The sequence below is a fragment of the Pezoporus occidentalis genome, unplaced genomic scaffold (assembly GCF_034315485.1).
Source record: "Pezoporus occidentalis ecotype Australia unplaced genomic scaffold, CSIRO_AGI_Poc_V1 ctg61, whole genome shotgun sequence".
NCBI classification, from domain to species: domain Eukaryota; kingdom Metazoa; phylum Chordata; class Aves; order Psittaciformes; family Psittacidae; genus Pezoporus; species Pezoporus occidentalis.
The window spans coordinates 191,127-212,679 of record NW_026915955.1 but is presented as its reverse complement, the minus strand read 5'-3'; the positions used below and the strand labels follow the sequence as shown (position 1 = coordinate 212,679).

At 37.7% G+C, this 21,553-nt stretch overlaps 1 protein-coding gene across 8 annotated transcripts in view; it reads right to left on the bottom strand.

Moving 5' to 3' along the window:
- Positions 1–21,553, bottom strand: part of L3MBTL3 (L3MBTL histone methyl-lysine binding protein 3) — an 80,628-nt gene that overhangs the window by 28,035 nt on the left and 31,040 nt on the right. For all 8 annotated transcript variants that reach the window (XM_062639713.1, XM_062639708.1, XM_062639712.1 and 5 more), the window contains exons 8-13: positions 18,554–18,658; positions 16,812–16,947; positions 12,266–12,357; positions 11,565–11,716; positions 2,068–2,144; positions 581–666 (exon numbers count right to left, since the gene is read on the bottom strand). In XM_062639713.1, the coding sequence (XP_062495697.1) occupies positions 581–666; positions 2,068–2,144; positions 11,565–11,716; positions 12,266–12,357; positions 16,812–16,947; positions 18,554–18,658 (648 nt within the window). The remainder of the gene's footprint in view (positions 1–580; positions 667–2,067; positions 2,145–11,564; positions 11,717–12,265; positions 12,358–16,811; positions 16,948–18,553; positions 18,659–21,553) is intronic.

The window sequence follows — 21,553 nt, the reverse complement described above, 5'->3', positions numbered from 1 at the left end:
AAGAAAAGAATGTTGCCCACAGACACCATAGTTAAAATGGGGAAGTGCCTATGGATGCTGCCCATGTGCCCTAGTCACAAGCTCACGGATGAAAAAGTCCACTGAAGGGTATTAAATTCAAAAGCTCTCCTGGCTACAGCCAGAGACAGTGGACTAGACGGACAACTGGACTGATCTCCAACAATTTTACATTCTCTCTGCATTCATGGCATCATTTAAGATGTATGGATAGAAACACATATGTTCAAAGTATGTTATGATGAATCCATAGCTATCTCATTATTTCTAATAACTAGGCAGTAATTTCCCCATAGCAAATTATATTCATTAGTAATATTTTGTAGCATTTAATCCCATTTATAATGATTAAAATGAAGTGATAGTGATTTATAACAATTATTTGATTTCCAACAGTGAACTGCAAACTTGCATTAAAACAAACCAGCTATTATGCAACTGATTAACTGGTTACATTTGGAAACACAGGAACACCATATATATATTCTTTTACTTTTTTTTTTATTTTAAACTAATTAATTATAAGCACTTAGGAACATGAAAAATATAGGCATTTTCTCACCACTTTAAAAGCCCTTGCAGGGGCAGGTAATGAACTGGTTTCTTCCAAATACTTCTCCCAAGAGAAATGCTTAGCATGTGGATAATCTGGCACAAAAGAAATATGAACAGAATTAAACACAGCAGTGCAAAAAGCAAAATTGATGGCTAATTTACAGAATGCAAACACTTTCATAATACTGTTCTGATTTATGCTTCGCATTTATAAAATAATTACAAGAAAGGGTATTCTAAATTGTCTCTGACACATTCACCGTGTAGGTTAAAAACCCCAACAATCTTCTCATCCACAACATTGAGTAGCTAGCGGAAAAAGTCACAATTGCTTTGGATATGAGAATATAAATAATGTGGACTGGAAAAATCTGTCCACTTAATTCATGAAATTTATTCAAGTATTATCAGCCTAATCCTGTCTTTTGTTAACAATGATTTATTGGTAACACAATCTAATGAGTAATAACTTTTTACCACAGTGGAACACACCTGACTATTTGTTACTCTTTTAGTGAATTTAAGTAAATTGAAAAAAAAAAAAAATAGCCTGGTCATTTACTGTAACAATTTACTGACATCATCAAATAAGATGTTGCCATTTTCCAAACACTTTACGCAAGAAACACAAAGACAGCTTTGCTCTTAAAGACAAGGCAGTGAGTGTCCTTCACTTTTACTCTGCACTGGAAGCTTATCTTCCAAATTTAAATATCATGACTTACAATCCAGGGGACAACTAAACCAATTCTGACTCAGTATAGAAGGGATTTCACTGAATAATAGGCTGTAATTAACCTCTTGACACATTGCTTACGACTTTTCAAGATCGCTGGCTATGAGAATTTCTGTCAAAGTTGGTTTTAATCAATTAAAATCTTCCAAGTTCTCAGACCACAAGTGGTAGTTTCTGCAATAGGACATTTAGATCATCCAGCTACACACAACAGCCCTGAAAAACAGTGCTAGTCTTGTAGTTCATACTAATGAATACACTGTCATTCTTCTGTATCGTCTTTCTCATTGTGTCTTCCTTCCAAAGAGCCCTTACAAGTTTGATTCCTTGATCACCTAAGGCAATCTTATCATCATATGCATGTTATCTTGCATATTTAGTTCCCATGAAGATGTTTTTCTTATATAACAATCTCATACACAAGAAATTTGTTCTACCAGCATTTTCACAATGTGAGTCTTAAATAAGTGAATACATTCAGCTAAAAATACAACCTTGTTCAGATTCCAAGGGTTATCTTTAATGGATAGATGTCTCTACTAAAGCAGGACACATGTGCGTACTTATAACCTAATACCTATTGTAATTCTAATTTCAATACATAGTGTCCTGCAAAAAAAATTTAAACTCCCCAAATACCAATATCTAATTACAGAAAGAAAAATTCAGGAGAGGTACAATAAGCTTATTGTAAATTTTAATGCTGCTAGCTGACTATAACCTCCTTAAATCTTTCAGATGTATAGTAAGATACAAACCTGGCGGGGTGATGAGAGTTCTTTTATGCTCTTTACACCATCCAACAGGATGAATATGTGGGCTAGCTGCCTCACACCTGGAGAAAGGGAGAAAAAAGGGGATTGATAATGCAGTTCTTCAGATATCCTGTTATGCTTAGAAATCAAGACATACCAAAAAAGACTTAACAAAACCCAATTAACCTATTACACTTTCAACTTACACTTAAACTGCAAAACTAACCTGAAGAACACATTTAATACAGACTTGTTAACACTTAAGCAAGCATAAGGGGTTATTTTACTGGAAGATCAAAAAGCCAACTCCTTACTGGAAGATAAAAAGATCAACTCCTTTAATTCAGTGGTAGATCTTCACTGAGAAGCTATAACATTGGACATGAAAAAATCACATGTAGAGATTCATGGCAGAAGCCTGTTGGCTTGTTGCAAGAAGAGTAATTCCATCAAAAAAAAAACCAAAACATATAAAAATAGGGTTTTGCAATGGCAGGATTGAAACTTTAAACCAAAAGCTTAGAGACCTTGATTCATGCTCCAAGGTGCACCTGGAGACAGATTAGAAAATCATGCATAACTGCAATGCACTGCCAGTAAACGAGTAAAAATGCAAAAGCTTATTTTGAGTGCCTTGAATGAAGCTGTAAACATATTATAAACCAGCAGCACATACGCAAAGTAGATCCAAGATACACTGTCACAAAAAAAAACAACAACAAAAAAAGGCATTTGAGTCCCCAGACTGCCTGAAAAAATATGGAACTGATCAGTGATCCAAGACAGCAAAGTGCTCTAAAAGAACTGATCAAATTCTCCTACTCAAGGGACCAACAATTTCCCGTAATTTCTGTCATCAAATTTTGCATGACTGCTGTTGTCTGTGGCATGCCACAAGAACCACAGAGGACTAACAGAGGCAGGGTGAGCGATACTTGACATGTGCTGGCATCTGTCTGAAGCAAGGAGAGATTGCTCTCACTTCTCTTATGGGTTCTGTTACATTGTGCTTAAATGAAACCAGCAGCAAGCACTGGCTATCAAGTTCCGTTAGCAATACAAAACAAAAAGACATACACTGCAAAAATATAATTGATATAAAAGCAGATGAGAGAAAAACTGTTTAAACATTCAGTATTATGAAATTATTATAAATAGAACTGTATAATTTTATTATATTGTATTATTTCATAGCATAATAAATTATGTGCAATATAATATATATTGTATAGAATATGTAATGTATCTACTATAAATATTATATTATTACTCAAGATTATTAGGGAAGGCAAAAAGTAAGACCGATCTACTGGAAAAGTAAAAAGCCATCACTCTGCTGTGAAACATGCACCATCTCTGTGCCTGCATTGATACTTAATGATTGTTTCTGAGTAGTCTGAACAATTAACGGTGTTTTTAAAGAAGCAGATAGTACTTATGTAGTTAGAGTGACTAAGGAACATCACACTGACGCAAAAAGCTAGCATTAGTCTGCACAGCATTGCACTACACTGCAAACACATCATTTACTTCTATTTAGCTAGAAACTTGCATCTAACCATGAAAATCCCCATGTAGATCTGTCCTTATGGACTTCATTTCTCTTGGAGTCTGTCCCACTGTATTTCTTCTTTAGTTAGTTAAATTCAATATTACAGCACATTATCTCTCTCTTACACTACTTCCTAAGCCTAAGGGTGCTTCAGTAGCTGACATTAAATATTCTCAGCTATGTGCCCTCTCTCTCCCAGAGAATCCCATGAGCATTTCCATCTCTCCAGAGGCCACGAGCCCAGTGCCACACTCACTCCAACAACCCACCAAGGCCAACAAACTGCTGTCTGAGTAAGCTGATGTAGCTAAGATCTTCATTCCCCAGGGATGATCAAGAAACCAAGCTTAAATAGCCAAGCAGCAGTTTAAATAGAAAGTCTCTCCCTCCTGCTGAATGCTGTTTTCCAAACACTTCTCAAATATATAATGAGAAAAGAAGAAAAAGCAGAGAGCATCCATGCATAAAGATGCTTACTTCATATACAATAATCATTGCATAAAATACTGAAACCCTCATTCTGATCCAGTTTCTATTTAATCCCTCTCTGAAGTTAATGTGTCAGCCATTAGGCTGGAGAGTAATATGCATTCCCTTCCTTTCTCCTCAACAAGGCAAAATACCTGAACAGAGGGTCTGCTCTCTCTGATTGTTGTAACATAATCATTATCAGTATCTACCTAGAAAGTATTAGCATGATGGAAGTTCATATTAATTAAGTTCTTTTAATTAGCAGTGGTACTGTATATTTTTTAAAAAATACCATGTTGATAATCTGTAATACCTAAGAAGGTGCAATGAATTGTGCATTACAGAAAAGGAAGTCAAAAGCAAAACAGCAGGTGCACTAACATCTTAAGTCTGCAGATCTTGAACAGAAACATGTTTTAAGGACTGTAAAGGGAAACACAACACAAAAGACTAGACTGAATCCTGGGCTACTCCCACATTGCAGTTTTGAACCTCTGGTGCACAAAAGAAAACCAAAGGAAAACATCATATCTGGACTATACACAATAACACCAATCATTTCTAAAAAATCTGAAAAGCAATTTTACATAATGTCTAACATTCACCATGGAGTATGGGTATACCTCAATAACAGAAATGCAGGATGGGTGTCTCAGAAGCATTGACTCACACACAACAAGCACTCCTCTAGCCTTTTACCTGAAAAGAGTCAAGCACTAATGGTGAAAAATATTGGCCAACCTACTATAATTATCTTGCAGCTTTATGTATGGAAGAGCTCTGCTAGTATTTCTTTCTAATGATGCTGAACAGATCAACTTCTAGCAGATAAAACCTACCTTTGACAGACTCTGTAATGGCTCAGACAGCAGCCAAGGATTCAACTCACTTCAAGAAAATGAACTTTTTGTCCTACTACAGTATATAAAGCTATAGAGTATGTAACTAGTATTTATAGTATCACAGCAATTACTCTCAAAATCACTGAAGTTGCCACTAATAAAAGCAAGCGAGAGGACTTCTGTGATAATTTTGCACTGTTAAAATTCAGCATCTGACTCCTAGAAATGCTTTGGCCCAAACAAATTAAAGAAAAGGTGAGTGCTTCCCGCTCCCTTTGTCCTCCTCCTTTCACTTTACAGTAACTCTGAAGAGAAGCTAACAAGCAAGAGGGGCAGCATTTCTCTGTCCTATCCCGCTCAAGCTGGAGTTTTACATGGAAGAATTTTACATGGATAAGGTATCCTCTTACTTCCTGAAATGTTTTGGAGTAAAGTCCACCAATTATTTCAAAAGTCTCATGAGTTAAATTTGCGAACAAGACAGGACAAACCTTCTAAATGCATTTGTTCTGTTTTGCTTTTTCAAGCATAGTTTGAACATATATTTTTATAAAATTCGGAAAAGTAAATGCCACTGCACACACTTCATGCCTTGAAGATTCAAGAAGCAAGTGACCAATGTATGTTGCAATGAAAGATGCACTCCTGGAAGATGCTCTGACATTACAGCAATGGCAGTGAACATGGAACATGCAGTAACAAGTGCTACACATCACAGTACTGCAAAATAGCACTATAAAACATCCACAACATTCTGATTTGCTTTAAAAGAAAAACCCAGCCATTACAGCCTGTAAGAAACTCCTGTAACCATGGTGGCTTCAGGAAAAAAAAACAACATCCCTGTTCCAGCAAAACAAGGTCATACAGTCCATCTTTACCTACTGATTTCACACAGCCTTTTAGCTTGTAACAGTCCATTTAGCAATAAAAAGTAGAGATCGGTAGAAGTCATAAACAGTTTAAAACAAAACTCTTATGTTTTAATGTGTGTTGTTTCATGGATATATTATCTAGTTTGGAAGAACAATGGCTTACCGCAAGACATGTCAGCTGGAATGCTAAAGACTACTCTGACTTTTCACAATCAATTTGACACATCCCACAGCTTTTTTATCTCCTTTCTTCCAAAACAGAAGGCAGATCACCTGACTCACACGCTTCATAAAACACAATTATCCATGAATTATGAGGATGCATGCTAGACCAAAAAAGATTACCACCACCAGCTGGAGCTGAAGAATTTTGTACCTCCAAACCAATCTACCCCTGGGCCTCAACAGAGCACCACCACCTTCTACCACACAGTGGAGACACACACATGCTCAACTAATCAACCAAGATTGTAATGTTCACAAAATTCATGCTGCTTGCTATCCACTCTTTTTGTAATGTCAGAACATCCAGACAGAAAAACACATCTATTACCTATACTGGAAACTGAAGCTAACTCAGGAAGCTGAAGTGGAGCCAAAAGCAGAAGAGTGTGCCAGCTGAACCCTTAAAAGAGCCACTCAGAGGGACAGAACAAGCTGCAGCTCCACTGAGTTACAGGCAGTTTAACTACATCTTAGAGAAGATATCAATGCAGGGAAGAGCTGCATGACATAAAAGCCCAGGAAGAAGTTCTGCAATAAGGAAAGCTGAGGGCAGCTGACAGCATGACCCCCCGGTACACGCACAACTCTGTATGAAAGGAACATATATGCAGTCCAACAACCCTTAAGTTATGGCACAAGAGCACGTCCCAGTGGAAGACTTAGGTATGAAAGACAACTTAGCATTTTTTTATTGATTGCTTTCATCTGTCAATTTCTCCCCAAAATCTGTTTCATATATACAGTTCATTACATTCAGATCAAGAGAGATGGATAGTAATGCTCATTGCTAAAAAATGAATATTCAATTCTAGAAAAATATTTCCCCAAACAGGTCTCCACCTGAAGATCTGGACAGAAGTTTTATTTAGCAATCATCATTTTCTTTAAAATAAGCGGTATGTGTTATACTCATTTTCAGTTTTGACATAACATCTGATTTTCCCTTTTGGGGAAACAAACCTTCTGGTATTTTGTTTTTTTACTTTATTAAATGCAGATATAACCTGCAATGAAAATGTTATCTATTAAAACCTGTTCATACACACATGTATTTTACCCATAAATAACAGTATGCCCTCAAGAATGCTTATACAACTTCTTGATTGTGACATGTCAGTCATCTAACTGTATAAAGATTGAGTGCGCCCTCAGCAAGTTTGCCAATGACAGCAAGCTGTGTGGTTCGGTTGATACCCTGGAGGGAAGGAATGCCATCCAGAGGGACTTTGACACACTTGTGAGGTGGGCTGATGCCAACCTTATGAAGTTTAACTATGCCAAGTGCAAGGTCCTACACCTGGGTCGGAGCAATCCCAGGCACAGCTACAGGCTGGGCAGAGAAGAGATTCAGAGCAGCCCTGCAGAGAAGGACTTGGGGGTGCTGGTCGAAGAGAAAATGAACATGAGCCGGCTTCAGTGTGCGCTTGCAGCCCAGAAAGTATCCTGGGCTGCATCAAAAGGAGCATGACCTTTTGATGCAGGTCGAAGGAGGTGATCCTGCCCCTCTACTCTGCTCTTGTGAGACCTCACCTGGAGTATTGTGTGCAGTTCTGGTGTCCTCAGCATAAAAATGTCACGGAACTGTTGGAACAAGTCCAGAGGAGGGCCACAAGGATGATCAGGGGACTGCAGCACCTCCCATATAAAGACAGGCTGAGAAAGTTGGGGCTGTTCAGCCTGGAGAAGAGAAGGCTGCGTGGAGACCTCATAGCAGCCTTCCAGTATCTGAAGGGGGCCTACAGGGATGTTAGGGAGGGACTCTTCATTAGGGACTGTAGTGACAGGACAAGGGGTAATGGGTTAAAACTTAAACAGGGTAAGTTTAGATTGGATATAAGGAAGAAATTCTTTCCTGTTAGGGTGGTGAGGCACTGGAATGGGTTGCTCAGGGAGGTTGTGAATGCTCCATCCCTGTCGGTGTTCAAGGCCAGGTTGGACGAAGCCTTGGGTGGTACGGTTTAGTGTGAGGTGTCCCTGCCCATGGCAGGGGGGTTGGAACTAGATGATCTTAAGGTCCTTTCCAACCCTAACTATTCTATGATTCTGATTCTATGATAAAACGAGTAAAACATAGAAACCATTCTGCAGCCCCATCTAGTGCATAACTGAGAATACTTCATCATTGACAAGTATAAAACTGGTATTATTTTAGGTCAGAACTTCCCAAAACATGGCCCATGAGATTATTCATCTAGAGGTGATATAGTAAGCCACATTAACATATTTTCCATTTAAAGTCTAATAAGACAGGAACATGGTGATTTGCATGAAATTTTAGAGCTTTAAGATCAGATAATAGTCCATTATCCATTTAAACAGTTAAAAGCATGCACTATGTCTCATGGATGTTCAAGACTGTTTTACCTTCTTTTTAACGAAATATAACCACTCGAAAACCATTGTTCCTCTTAAATGAGAGAGTGGAACAAAGCTGACTACCTCAAAAAAGAAACAAGCTGAGCACGACTTTTTAGGACTTGGCTGCTAGCAAAGTAGCAAATGCTGGTGGAGAGTATAACTGGCCTCTTAGTCCTACACCAAAATCCAGCCTTGTTCCAAAACTCATAAAGATTAGAAAATGGTTCAGAAAATCAAAAGCTGATTTCTCTTCACAACACATCTTAAAAATTTTTCTATGCAAGACAGACAGGAACAGAATGGTGAGTGAAGCACGAGACATCACATTTTCTCACACTCCTGATAAGCTTATCCCAAAAGCTGACTAGCACCTTCCCTGCAGCATAAGATCAGACCAAACCAAGGATGAGGGCAGCCAGAGCTCTCTGACCCAGCGAGTGTGGGCTGCACCACATCCAGCACAGGCATCTCTCCACCTCTCCTGGGGGCAAGCAGTGACAAGCCCAAAGATTCCCAAATGCTATTTCCAAACTCAGAGAACCGTAAGAAAAATTAGAAATTCCACTAAGAGGGAATGTCTTTGGCTCTCAAAAAAAGTATTGTTTCATCAAAAAAGATGGAACAGATGAAAAAGACCTGATAGCTTGTATCATGTAAGTAAAAAATCTCCTTCCTGAAGGAGTCTTAAATTTCACAGTCTTGTTCACTTTTCTCCCTCTAAAAGCTACTGCCAAAGGACAATGTAATGGGATTTATAATGCCCAGAAAGTATCACCACCATGCATTAAAGTGTAGTAATGACTAATTCTAGCCAGGGTAATTATTTTCAACCATTAATGTATTTTCCAGTACCCTGAGGAAAGTCAAGAAGAGTTATCTATCTTCAGGCTGAAAGCCTGACACCTAAAAAAGCTTAGTTGATAACAATATTTTCTGTTGCTTGAAGTCCAGTAAAATCAGTCAACCGTCTTTCAGCTATCCAGAAAAAGGACAAAATATTTAACCTCAATGAAAAAATTCAATCTACTCAAACTAACTAAATCACAGAATGTATATGGAAAACAAAAGGTACTTGCTTGAAAATAACGGAGTATGTAGACTACATCATTTCTCCTTCATTATAATTCTGAAATTGAAACTTATATGCAGGCACAGGGAAACTGTGAGGCTTTGCTCTGAGTAATCCCAGAAGAACTTTTCATTTTTAGTTACAGACACCAGTTGGTATATGTGAAACTTATGCACCTAAGGTATTTTAAGGCCCCTACAAACCTGGCATCTAAAATTAAAAATGTGTGATACATTCAGGATGCATTTCCAGGATTTCTTTTTGTTGGACATTCAACCATTATTTTCATTTGCCATTCAAAAGAACCCCATTTTATTTCCCTCTTCTATTCACTCCTGTTTTCAATCACAGCAACGCAAAGATAGGTCATGCCACTCAGATTTTAATTTCAATGCACAGTATTTCCAGCAGCATTTTCTTGCTCCTTTGAGAAAGGTATTTTACAATTCCATCAAAAGAACAAATCTTCAGCTTGGCTTCAGTATAAATACAACTCCAGTAATTTCTCGAACACCTATACATTTTCCACTTCAATCTTCCTTCATCCTTCAAAAAGGTATTATTTCATGTGTTCTACAGACGAAATTCAGAAAACCCACTTCAGAATACTATGACTACAAAAACGTAAAGCCTGGTTATGTACTTAAAAAGTGCTTTCCCTTCTTCTGAGAGGATTGAAGGACAAAATTCCTGTTGACATGGGAATATTAACAAGCCTGAAATATAGTGTATATCTGCTATACAACAGTGCAATGTTTTAGAGATACCTATGGTACCATGGAACAAACTACAGGTTATATTGCATTATTGTTTCCCCTAAAAGCCTTGCCTAACTTTTGTCTTCATTATTAACTACTGGCATAAACTGTTATTAGTGAACATTCAAATACCAGGAAATTCAGAATACTTTTTCCCAGTCCCCAGTTTCCTGCTGCTTTGTAGAGGAAATGTATGTTCTATGTTACTTCTTAATGGAAATAATCACTTATCTTTCTGGTCTCTGACTCAAATGACCAATTATCTTGATATTCAGTTCTTGACTTCAGAGAAATGCCTTTTCATCACTGCTTCAATAATTTAGCTCTCCTACAGCTTATTTGTCAAGTAGCTCATACAATTATTATTTCAAGAGATAGACTCACAAAGTTTTGAAGTTACATAACAGTTTCACGTCATTCTCATTGATGTAGTGCCGAAAGCAGTTATCAATTACAGATGAAGAAAACTTTCTTCATTTATTTTTACAGGTTTGGCTATACACTTAAGTTGCCACTGCCAAACCCAAGACACAGACTTACAATACCCTACCTGTTCTGCAGTATCTTAATCTTTAAAGAATGTAAGTTATATTACTTTGCTCTAAATGATCTGTCAAAAGAAGAATCAAGTGCAAATACAAACTTGCACTGTGACAGCGAAAGCCTGAACTTCCTTCAGTATCTTTATGCTCATAGCATGTCCTGTTCCTTCCACTGACTTTTCTTTATAGATACACAAAGCCCTTCCACCATACAACATGCAGAAACATCATCTCTAACACAAATCAGGATAACCGGATGCCAGTTTTTACAGGAACATAGAACACAAAAGACAAACCAGATTTTGCAACTACAAAAGCCTACAGAATGCCTTCCTACTACAGATGCCATACAGAAGACGGTTACCTTTCAGTCTGAATAATGTCAGCAGATCAAGAAACTTAGGAAAAAAATGCAGCCTTTTTTTCAGTTTACAACAATATGTAAACCTAACTCCAAGTACGGTTAGTCACATTATCATGGTGTGTATTCTTCACTAAAGCTATCAATTCAGATATACTAGCTAATTAAAAAAGATACTATGCAATTCATAAAAATTAATCCACAGCTCCAGATGTAACAGCACATGCAAATACTCATTTAGTCCAATCTTGGTTTTTTTTATGTGCGACCTGACATGGGAAATTTGATTCCTCTAGTTGGCCACATACACTGGTGGCTATGATCCCACATCTAGCGAAGTTGGTATGGTAACTGTATCAACAGTCTGGAAAGTATCACAGAAAATAGTGCTTAAAGCTATCACATTTCTGATATGTCTCAGTAAGGTACAAAACAAAAACATCATACCAGTAGTCATAACTCTCATCCCAGTTGTCAAAATGAACCAGAAAACGATTGTCCACCATGTCTGTTACCGTAGCAACACAAATGAAAGTCGGGTTCTTCTTGTCTACGGCTTCCAGCTTCATCCCCACTCGAAATCCCGACGGAATCACTGTCTACATAGAGAAAGAGATTTAATTGAAAATAGATACTATAAATCCATAAATCACCCCCATGTCCACAATCAATATATTCATGTCACTTCTAAAGTTCACAATTAGCTGCCCCAACAGAGTTGCAGCAGCCTAATTAGCTGACGTGACAGATGCTTAAACACAGAGGCTCATGGTTTTTGAAATAAAAAAGCCCTAAACAATGCTGTTAAAATTAAATGTGTTGGGTTTAACTCTTAGATACTCTCTCTGGAAGACTGTGCTTGTTCCACAACATTCTGTTGCAAGACACAGTACTAACAACAAGTCTTATATTTCATTTAATATACTATTTCTGCATGTGCCAGATCAGATTTTTAAACAGATTAGTAAAAACTTAATGGATCAGAACTGCAGAGGTGAACTGGAGGTTGTTATTGTATGTGTTGCAAACATTTTTATCTTAAATTTCAGGTTTCAAGTCTGCCACTACCAAAATGTGCTGCAAGTCTGTACCACACGCATGAGCATACTAGCAATTTTCCATGCCATTAGTAACAAGTGAGTACTTACTGCATTCTGGTTTTCAAACAGTGATTTAGGAGCAGCTTGAGCTTTGCATGCCTTTAGGTATGAGGGCCAGCTGAATTCTTCTTCCTTATATCCTAAATGAGGATCATAAAAGAAGGGCAAAAAACAACAGGCGTGAAACAGAAGGTGCATGAAGGTGATCTGATCATAATTGAAGAAATTATTTTCCCCATCCAGTTCTGAACTGCTTCTTAAAATTTCAAAACAGAAAAGACTATGTAAAACTAACTATTTATTCTAATTTTATATGACTATGCTGGGGAAAGTTACTTTAAAACTACCTATTAATTCTGCCCCAATATAAACTCGATGAGTCTCTGAGGGAGCATCAATTTGGATTATTTGAAATTTTAGGAGGACACACTTTACAGGAACTTCTAGAGTTCAGAAGAAAGTTGACGAAGCTTTTCTATTTTTATTTGGTAAATAAAGATATTTTATTTACCAAAAATCTGGTATTACAAAAAGGAATCATATTCTTTAGGGTTGGCTGAGCTTCCTTACCAAAATGTCAAGCTTCCTTTAAACTAACTGAAACTAAACAAAACTGCGTCTTCTCAAGCTGAACATTACTAATTTCTTATAGCTGTCTAGGAGTTTCATTTGAACTGCTTAATTTTCATCTGGGAGGAAGACGAGTCATATAAACAAAACTCTAGGACAGAACTCAGGAGACTTCAGTTTGATTTTGATATCATGTTCAAAACAAGCCCCTTCTAGTTTCTTAAGGAAAAAATAAGATATTTGTAATATATTGAACTGCATAAAGTTCATTCAAGTTATACTGAACTGCATAAGGTAATTCACAAGGAACAGTTTGTATTTCTAATCTATAAAACAATCCTAAGAGTTGGAAGCAAACAGTCTTCCTCCTGTGTTCTCCTGTTAAATAATAGTTACAGAAACATCTACTTTAGTTCCTAAGTTACAGCACAGTAAAACAAGACCAAAACCACAAGGAACTTCAGTGGCTGACTGCTTTTTCTGAAATGTGTCAACCTCTTGATTATTTGAAGTGTTACTCAAACATGCCACAGACATATTTGTGGCATATTTGCTCTCTTTAACCTCCGGAGAACCTCATACTTTCCAAGGAACTGCAAGTAAAGAATCCTTCACCTTCTCTGCATCTGGCTTTCCCACTTATCATTTTAAATACTAGCCAATATGCATTAACCTCTAAGTCCATACAACAGTACTTTATACTTCAATTGCCTCGTCTTGATACACTATAGCTGTAGATCAACTGTAACCATTTTTAAAGGAATGTGGTATTGAGACTTATAATTTTCCTTTGTAATTTTAGAGGATATTCAAATCTGACTCAAAGTTCACAGGCAACACCACAAAACTCCCACCTACTGCGTGTGTGATGAGATCAGGTACTCATACTGCGACAATGTCCATGGAAAAAAAAAATGGCTTCAGTAGACCATGAAACAGTTTCTGGACAAGGGGCTCTTTCTGTCACTAAGTGAGATAGGGAGATTTCTAGCTCTTACCTCATCTCTCAAAAAGGGCCAAAGGTGAATTTGATTTAGTCACTGTAGAAACAGAACAGTCAATGCAATTTTTTACTTTGGGACCTTTGGTGACAGTTTTCAAGGCTCTTCCGCTCTCTGCTAACTGCAGAGCAGCTCCTCTAAAGTGGTTTCAGAAGACCATGCAGCCTCTGCTGCACCAAATTCTCCCTTTTGCATCCATATGATTCTTGGCCAATTCAGGCAAAACCGGTATTATCACAGCAGAGCCCGTGATAATTCTAGGAACACACACACAGCCATTTCCTCTCTGCAGGTCTCACCCACATGAGACAGAAATGTGACCTGCGCACACAGAACAAACAGCATCTGAAACACCATCTTTTTTTCCTTCCCATAAAGCCCAGTTCAATTTTGCTGCTCCACTCCCTGTGCCTGCTGACAGCCCAGCAGCAGCCACCTGTTGCCTCTGCTGCCACAGAGGATGGCAGACATCCTGCTGCAAGGTACCAAGACTTACCCATCCTTTCCATTTTAATGATCAACAATAGAAATATCTATCAGAAAACATCTAGAATGATATTCTTCCATTCTCATATCCCTCTCACCACCCACAGTCCTTTCCCATGATAATAAAATAGCCTCAGAACACTCACCAGGGAAGACCAATTTATGCCTGTTTGGAAAGTTACCCAATTTCAACCCACTCAGAAAACAAGGAGTCAGTTACTGAGCCCCCAAATGCCCCTGAGCATACACCCACCTTACAAACCACTCCTGTGAAGCAGGACACTTCTGTCCAAGCTTGCAGGAATGATTAACCAGGGCCACACTGCACAGAAATGCAGTCAGGATTCTCTGCTCCTTTCTCAGGCCACTAGGTTCCAGACTGTTTGTGATTTATACCATGAAGGTCATAAACTTGAATTATATCTGGAAAATGAACAGCTACTAATGCAAATCTTTAAGTTCTTCTCTAAGTGGTATTTTATATAAGATATGGTGCCCTATGTCATAACAAGTATAGCTTTAGCGTCCATACGATTTGCACTGAGCACTAAAGAGAAATCATTAAAATGTTATACCACAGAGAAATCTAAGCAATCTGTCCAACCCAATAAAAACACACAAGAAGCCCCAACAACCTAAGATCAGCATGTTCTCCATCCCCTTGGAATAACAGAACTCCACAAATATCAGTAAAACTAGAAAAAGTATGTATAACTAGTGAACAGCTGTTTGCCCTCAGCCTCCTTCCAAAACATGACACTTCAATACTGCTTGTTCTTTCATCCCACGCGCAAGATAAGCTTGCACTGGGCCAATTGAAGAAATCCCCTGAGTACAAAAGGAGGTTTTGCATTCAAACCATATCTCATCAATGATAAAACTGTTTACCACAGAGGTGAAGCAACAGCCAAACCATGCAAAGGGGACAGTATTTTGCAGGTCTTAGATAAAAATATCAACGAACAATCTTGCTATTCAGAGTCAAGAATATGACTTGGAGATAGTACATGGCTGTGCAGGATAACAACCAGATTCCTCACAATCACCTTCATATACCCCCCTAACTTGTCTTCCTCAACACCTCTGACAGGCTCCATGACTTGCCTAATTGAAAGACCCCAATCACTACTTCAGTATGCTGAAAAAAATAAACAGAAAAGAACAATCTTCCCACCAGATTAAAACTAGAAGAGAAACTAAAGAAATCTTTCATAAAAGTGACTCAGAAAAAGTCAGTAACTTTCCTACAGCAGCAGTAATTCATGGTTAACAAAAGATGAAGCTTTCTAAAACAGGCATTTAAGATGGAAAAGATTATATAGAACTTCCTAAGCATGCTATTAATAACGTCAGTACTCTATAACTGGGGACTACCCGTTTGCTACATATAACTTACTACTTCAGTGGAGGCTAACCTTCTCAGAATTTCCAATTTATGCCCAAGAAACTGCTATTCCTACGCAGTTATGCAGAACTGCACCTCAAGAAAAACTCCTGCATGGGGGTGGCAGCACTGAGCACTCCCTGCCCTGTAGCCAGAGCTGAGCTCACAGAGCGCTTATGAGCAGCACACACTCAGTCATATTTCTCCAAGGCTCAGCTGGAAAACACCGTGTTCTGCCACAATGGCAGGCCCCATAACTCTACACTTCCAGTGGCTTTACCCTCGCTTTCCACACTTGAGTGCTTACATCCAGTTTTATAATCCGTTACACATCCTCTTGACCCTGTACACTCATCATTTTGAAGCCCTTCTAAACCACATTATTCTACCTTCACTGTGTACATCAAAACACCACATTCATCTGCTTCTCACCCTCTTTAGGATTTGCTCCCTTCATCCCCACATATTCCCTTCCCTGTTTCAAAAGGGAGCCCATTCATCCCTTTTTCATGGTACAGTTCAGTGCAAATGGCCTCCATCTGCCAAAATTAAAGTGTTAACATGAGTAAATGACATATTTCAACACCTGCGCACTGTTTACATAAGCTATGTACAAATTACACTTTCAGGCTTGTAGTCTTACCCTTTTTTCTCCATCCTTATCTGTTCATTCCTCTTTGCACCTCTATTTCAAGCTTACTCTTTTTGGAAAGAGCACAATCTTTATTAGTGTGTGCCAACACATGTACAATAATGACGATCGGTATCTAGTAATGCAAATGTCTTAAGACTTTCCACTAGAGGATTCTCAGCTGCCTGTGAGATGTCAATTTAAGCACACATGTCACCAGAAAGCTGCCATTTTACTTGCAATAAACCTTCATTTGGGGTCTAGGTTTACTGCTTAACTTTCTTTCGTAATGCCTTATGAGTGACTCTTACAGTTCATTTTCTTCTCTATGAATTTCCACCAAATAAAAAAGGTAGGATTTCAAGCTTCAGATTTTAAACAAGACTTAAAGAGTTTAATTTGCCACATTCAAATACTCTGACTAAACTGAAAGATTTCTGCCAAAACCAAAAATTACAGTACTATGCAGACAGACTTAATCTCAGAACTATGAGAAACACACGCATTTCAATTAAACAATACCTTTCGGTGGATGAAGCTTGTGACCTGTTTTCTCACACCATCCAACAGGATGAATGTCTGAAGAATCAGCGTTCACCCAGAAATCATAACAATCTGGGTATCCATCAAAATGGAGCCGTATTCTGTAGCCACAAACCTAAAAGAAGAATGTACAACATACAACGCTGTGTTTTAAAATGTTTGCCCTCCACACAACAGCTTCTGTTCAAGTATTATGTATAACAATAGTGAGTTTTCAGTCAGCCTTTTACTTCTGCTAAAGCCAATACTGGATGAGTCAATTCATTTGATAAAAAGAAAATAAAAACACAAAGGTATTCTCAGTCCGAGTGCCTCCTCTTCCGGTAAAAAGAATTAACTAAAAGCTGGATGTTGCCATTACTGTCTAAAAACTTGAAAAACATTCAACCCAACATCAAAACAAAGCAGAAATCTGACAGAAAAACATGAATACATCCAATACAATCATGGACAAAGCACAGATAATGATGTTCTCAAGCTATCCCAATTAATATCCAAGGGAGCACTCAGCAATAGCTATGCTCAACAGGCTCTCCAGAGAAATAATGAGAACACTGAAGATGAGAAATGAGTAGAGGTATCACCCAGAACCTTACTGTTTCAAGAAGTAATAAGTTAACCACTGAGAGCAGGAGAAAAACAGGACAAAAATTCTCTGCACAAAAATTCTCCACATCTTCCTGAGTTATGAGAGTCACCAGTGAAAATCTCATGACATCAAAGTCATCCTGTTTTGTATTTCATTTATACTCTGACATAACTTCCAGTTTGCCATCTCAGAATTCTCTGGAATCCAGGTCACTCATCTACTGACATAACAGCTGCAAGAAAATGTAACAGACATCTGCAGAAATGGGATATGACTATGGGCCATGAAGAGATCCAGAAATGGGAACACAAAAGCCTAGACTATTAGAATATGAACTGCAAAACTGCTGTTGCCTAGAATACAGTGACATAGTACCTATCTACTCCTGTTTTAATTCTAATTTTAATTTTAATGTTTCCCTGTTTTAATTCACAAAACAAAACCAAAAAAGGATCCTTGGTTAAACTATTTAAAAACTAAAATAAGGTATGTTTGACAGGCACTTAAAATGTAACTGAAAAACAGGTTCTCATTTATACTCCTAAAAGCAAAGAAGATAGCCCTGAGAAAAAATATTTCATAAAGTGTAGCAAAACCACAAACTGCATTTATATTGTACATATTGTATACTGTTTATATTGTATATTAACTTGTAGAAGTTGCCAATACAGGCAATTTTGGAGGCCATCAGCCTGGAAAGATGATCGCAACTGTAATACAAGAAAGTGCCTGGTATTTGCATCAGTGAATGCAGCAACTGCAAATACTATCAAACATCTATAAAACTACTATATATCAGTTGTGAACTTATGTTTTTCCTGCTTATTTTGTCTTCTAAATATAGATCTAAACTACAAGATTACAGAAAAATCATACACCATCCAACTAGTGTAATGCTGCTTCTTCTGGCTGCTTATGTTAAATACATGTAGACAGTCACTGCTGTATGGCATTGGATAGTCTTTACATGCCTGTCAGATAAATTTAATACAGCATTATTAAGTTAAAAAACATTTTCCCACATACAATTTCTGTCTGCTTGTGAGGGCTGAATGAGCTCTTTCAGCTACTGCTGGTTTGGTTCAGTCTCTCCTGTAATTGCACACCATGGTTGCTCGCAGCCTCTACTTACCTCAGCCACTGTGAGAACACAGTATATCGACTGGTGCTCAGGATCCACACCCTCCAGCTTCATCCCTACTTTAAATCCATTTTTGTTGTATGGGAAAGACTGATACTATAATGGAAAAGAACAGTTTCAATACTTCTGAAACCGTAAAAGAGAAGGAATACCTTTACAAGGAAAAGAACAATGATTCTTATTCATAAATCACTGTAAAGTAAGTTTGATATTTTTAAAAACACAGTGGAAAAGAGAGAATGATTGTTTAAAAACAACCTTGATACCAGAATGACTTAAAACTTGAGAGTATGTAAGAAAATTATAAAAAAATAGCAAAAAGGTTAATTAAGGGAAAGAAGATTACATGATTTACTCTCAACTTTTTTCACTAGTTGTCAATAAAACATTTTAACAATGTAATATTTAAACCTCATAGCAGCCTTCTAGTATCTGAAGGGGGCCTATAGGGATGCTGGGGAGGGACTCTTCATTAGGGACTGTAGTGACAGGACAAGGGGTAACGGGTTAAAACTTAAACAGGGGAAGTTTAGAATGGATATAAGGAGGAAATTCTTTCCTGTGAGGTTGGTGAGGCACTGGAATGGGTTGCCCAGGGAGGTTGTGAATGCTCCATCCCTGGCAGTTTTCAAGACCAGGTTGGACAAAGCCTTGGGTGACATGGTTTAGTGTGAGGTGTCCCTGCCCATGACAGGGGGGTTGGAACTTGATGATCTTAAGGTCCTTTCCAACCCTAACTATTCTATGATTCTATGATTTTTCAGCCTGCTCAGTAACATTTTGACACCTTTCTGTCATCTTTCCCATTATAATAACAATGATGCTCTAGTTTGCCTTTCAATTTCTGCATCTCAGGATATGATAAATGAGCTGTTTGGCAGAAATATGAGACTTGTTTGTATATAGGGATGGCCCCTTTGATGCCATTTTCCCCTTTATATGCCAAGTCCAGATTAGCTAGTTTTTCAGGAATACATTTGCATCACAGGAACACGACTACCCTTGTAACCCATTACAACAAACCCAGAGGAATATCTTTCAAAGAAGATAAAGTGAAAACAAGGCTAAGCAGAACAGTTTTTTCAATTGGAAGGCATCACCATCCCATGTATCATGCTCCCTGCCCTCTGTTAAAGAAGGATATTAATGTTAAATTGGAGGGATTATCAGAAAAATAAACTGAAGAGAGAGTTTCTTTTCACAGGTTAACAAATTCACAGCCAGTTTTATGTCCCAAAAGGTTACAGCAAAATATGGGAGAAGCATCTTATGTGCCACTCCTTTCTTCTGTTCCTGTCTAAAAGCTATGCATGCTCCCTAGCCATCTGCAGTACCTCTGCAGTCAATGGAAACAGAATAGTACGAAGGGAGGTACTCAGAGAGGTCTCACCTACTCGGAAGGAAGCAAATCCTCTCTTTGGTAGCTTTGGCTGCAACTGCTATAACTGAATAATAAACCCAGAAGAAAAAAAAACGCAGTGCATGGCAGAAGAGCAGGAATACAGTCAAGAGAAACAGAAACGGAGAACCAGACTAGTTTAAATAAGCCTAAAGTGGCCAGCTAATAGATGTTTAACCACAGCTCTAAGTCCCTGTCTAAAAATAGCTTAGATAGTTTTGTAGACCTCAGTTAAAGCATCAGAGTATCTGACTGCAGAACGTGCATTTGAGAAGTTATTTCACCCAAACACCACCATACTTCATTATTATCAATGAATGTTTAATGAAGTTACACTATGCATAATTCCAGATGCTTCCTCAAGAGGAAATGTGAAATGTGAAAGCAGAGCATTTTTTTTTTATATTAATAAACTCAAATTTTTAAAGTTCACCTTGGTACACAGACTTGCAGTTAATGCCATCTGTATTGTAAATACTTCACAGATAAAAAAACTCTGGAAAACTAAAATCCTAGAAATACTGACACACTGCGGAACAATAGCAAAAAATGTAACCAACGTTTTGCAAAAGCAAGCACAAATAAAATGACAAAGGAAGGAAACGGTTAAGTCAAAAAATTGTTTATCCTTGCATTATTATAATAAACATTACTGTACAAATACTACAAAAGTCTACAAACAAAACACTAAAAATTAAGCCATTATCACACATGTATTTCCTAAAATTTAAGACATGAATTAATCACTATTCTTTTCATTATCAAATCTAAAACTCCTAAGGCAACACAATCTGTTTTTCTGTTACAGCAAAATAGCAGGCAACTTTTAGAAGACTAGTAACTTTAACATTCTTCAAGAGATTTCAGTTTTGTGCATTACTCTCAGCACATCACCCAAGATAAAGCTATGGCAAACTTAGTAATCACACATTACCTTCACAAGAAACATTTAAAGACACTTTGTTAAGGAGAGATACAAGAACAAAATAAGAGTAAAGGTAATTAATGGCAGCCAGCAAATGAGGAGATGTCAAACTAAGGATCACAAATGCTTACGTATGGTGCGAGAACATACACAAACCCCAAAAGATTACACAAGGGGAGCTGGGGATTGAAATACCAAAATTCAGGGGTCGATAATTTTTTTACTGAAGCAGAAACAGCTTGTCAGTCACAGCGTAGAAATAACTCTAAGATTTAAGTACCAAGAAATGGCAAGGACTCCTACCCTGACCATTCCTAATTAAGGATATGGAAAAAGCACAATGAAAAATACTGCTTTCTAACTGGAAAAATAGAGAAAAAATAAGAATAATTCTCACAATCCAAATGGAAAACAATGATTCAAAATCAGTGGTGATGTTTGGGTTTCTTGTGTTGGTTTTTGGTTTGTTTTTTTTTTTTTGGGGGGGGGTGGGTTTGTTTTATTTTGCTTTGTTTTTTTTTAACTTTCCTTTTCCTGTGGCTTGTTTGTGCACCTGTAGAAAATTACTTGGACACTTCTGAGTGTTATTAAGAATTCTCTCTTCACTCCACACTTTAAATACTGCACACTACATAAAACCCTAGAGTTACCCAGGAGCTAACGAATT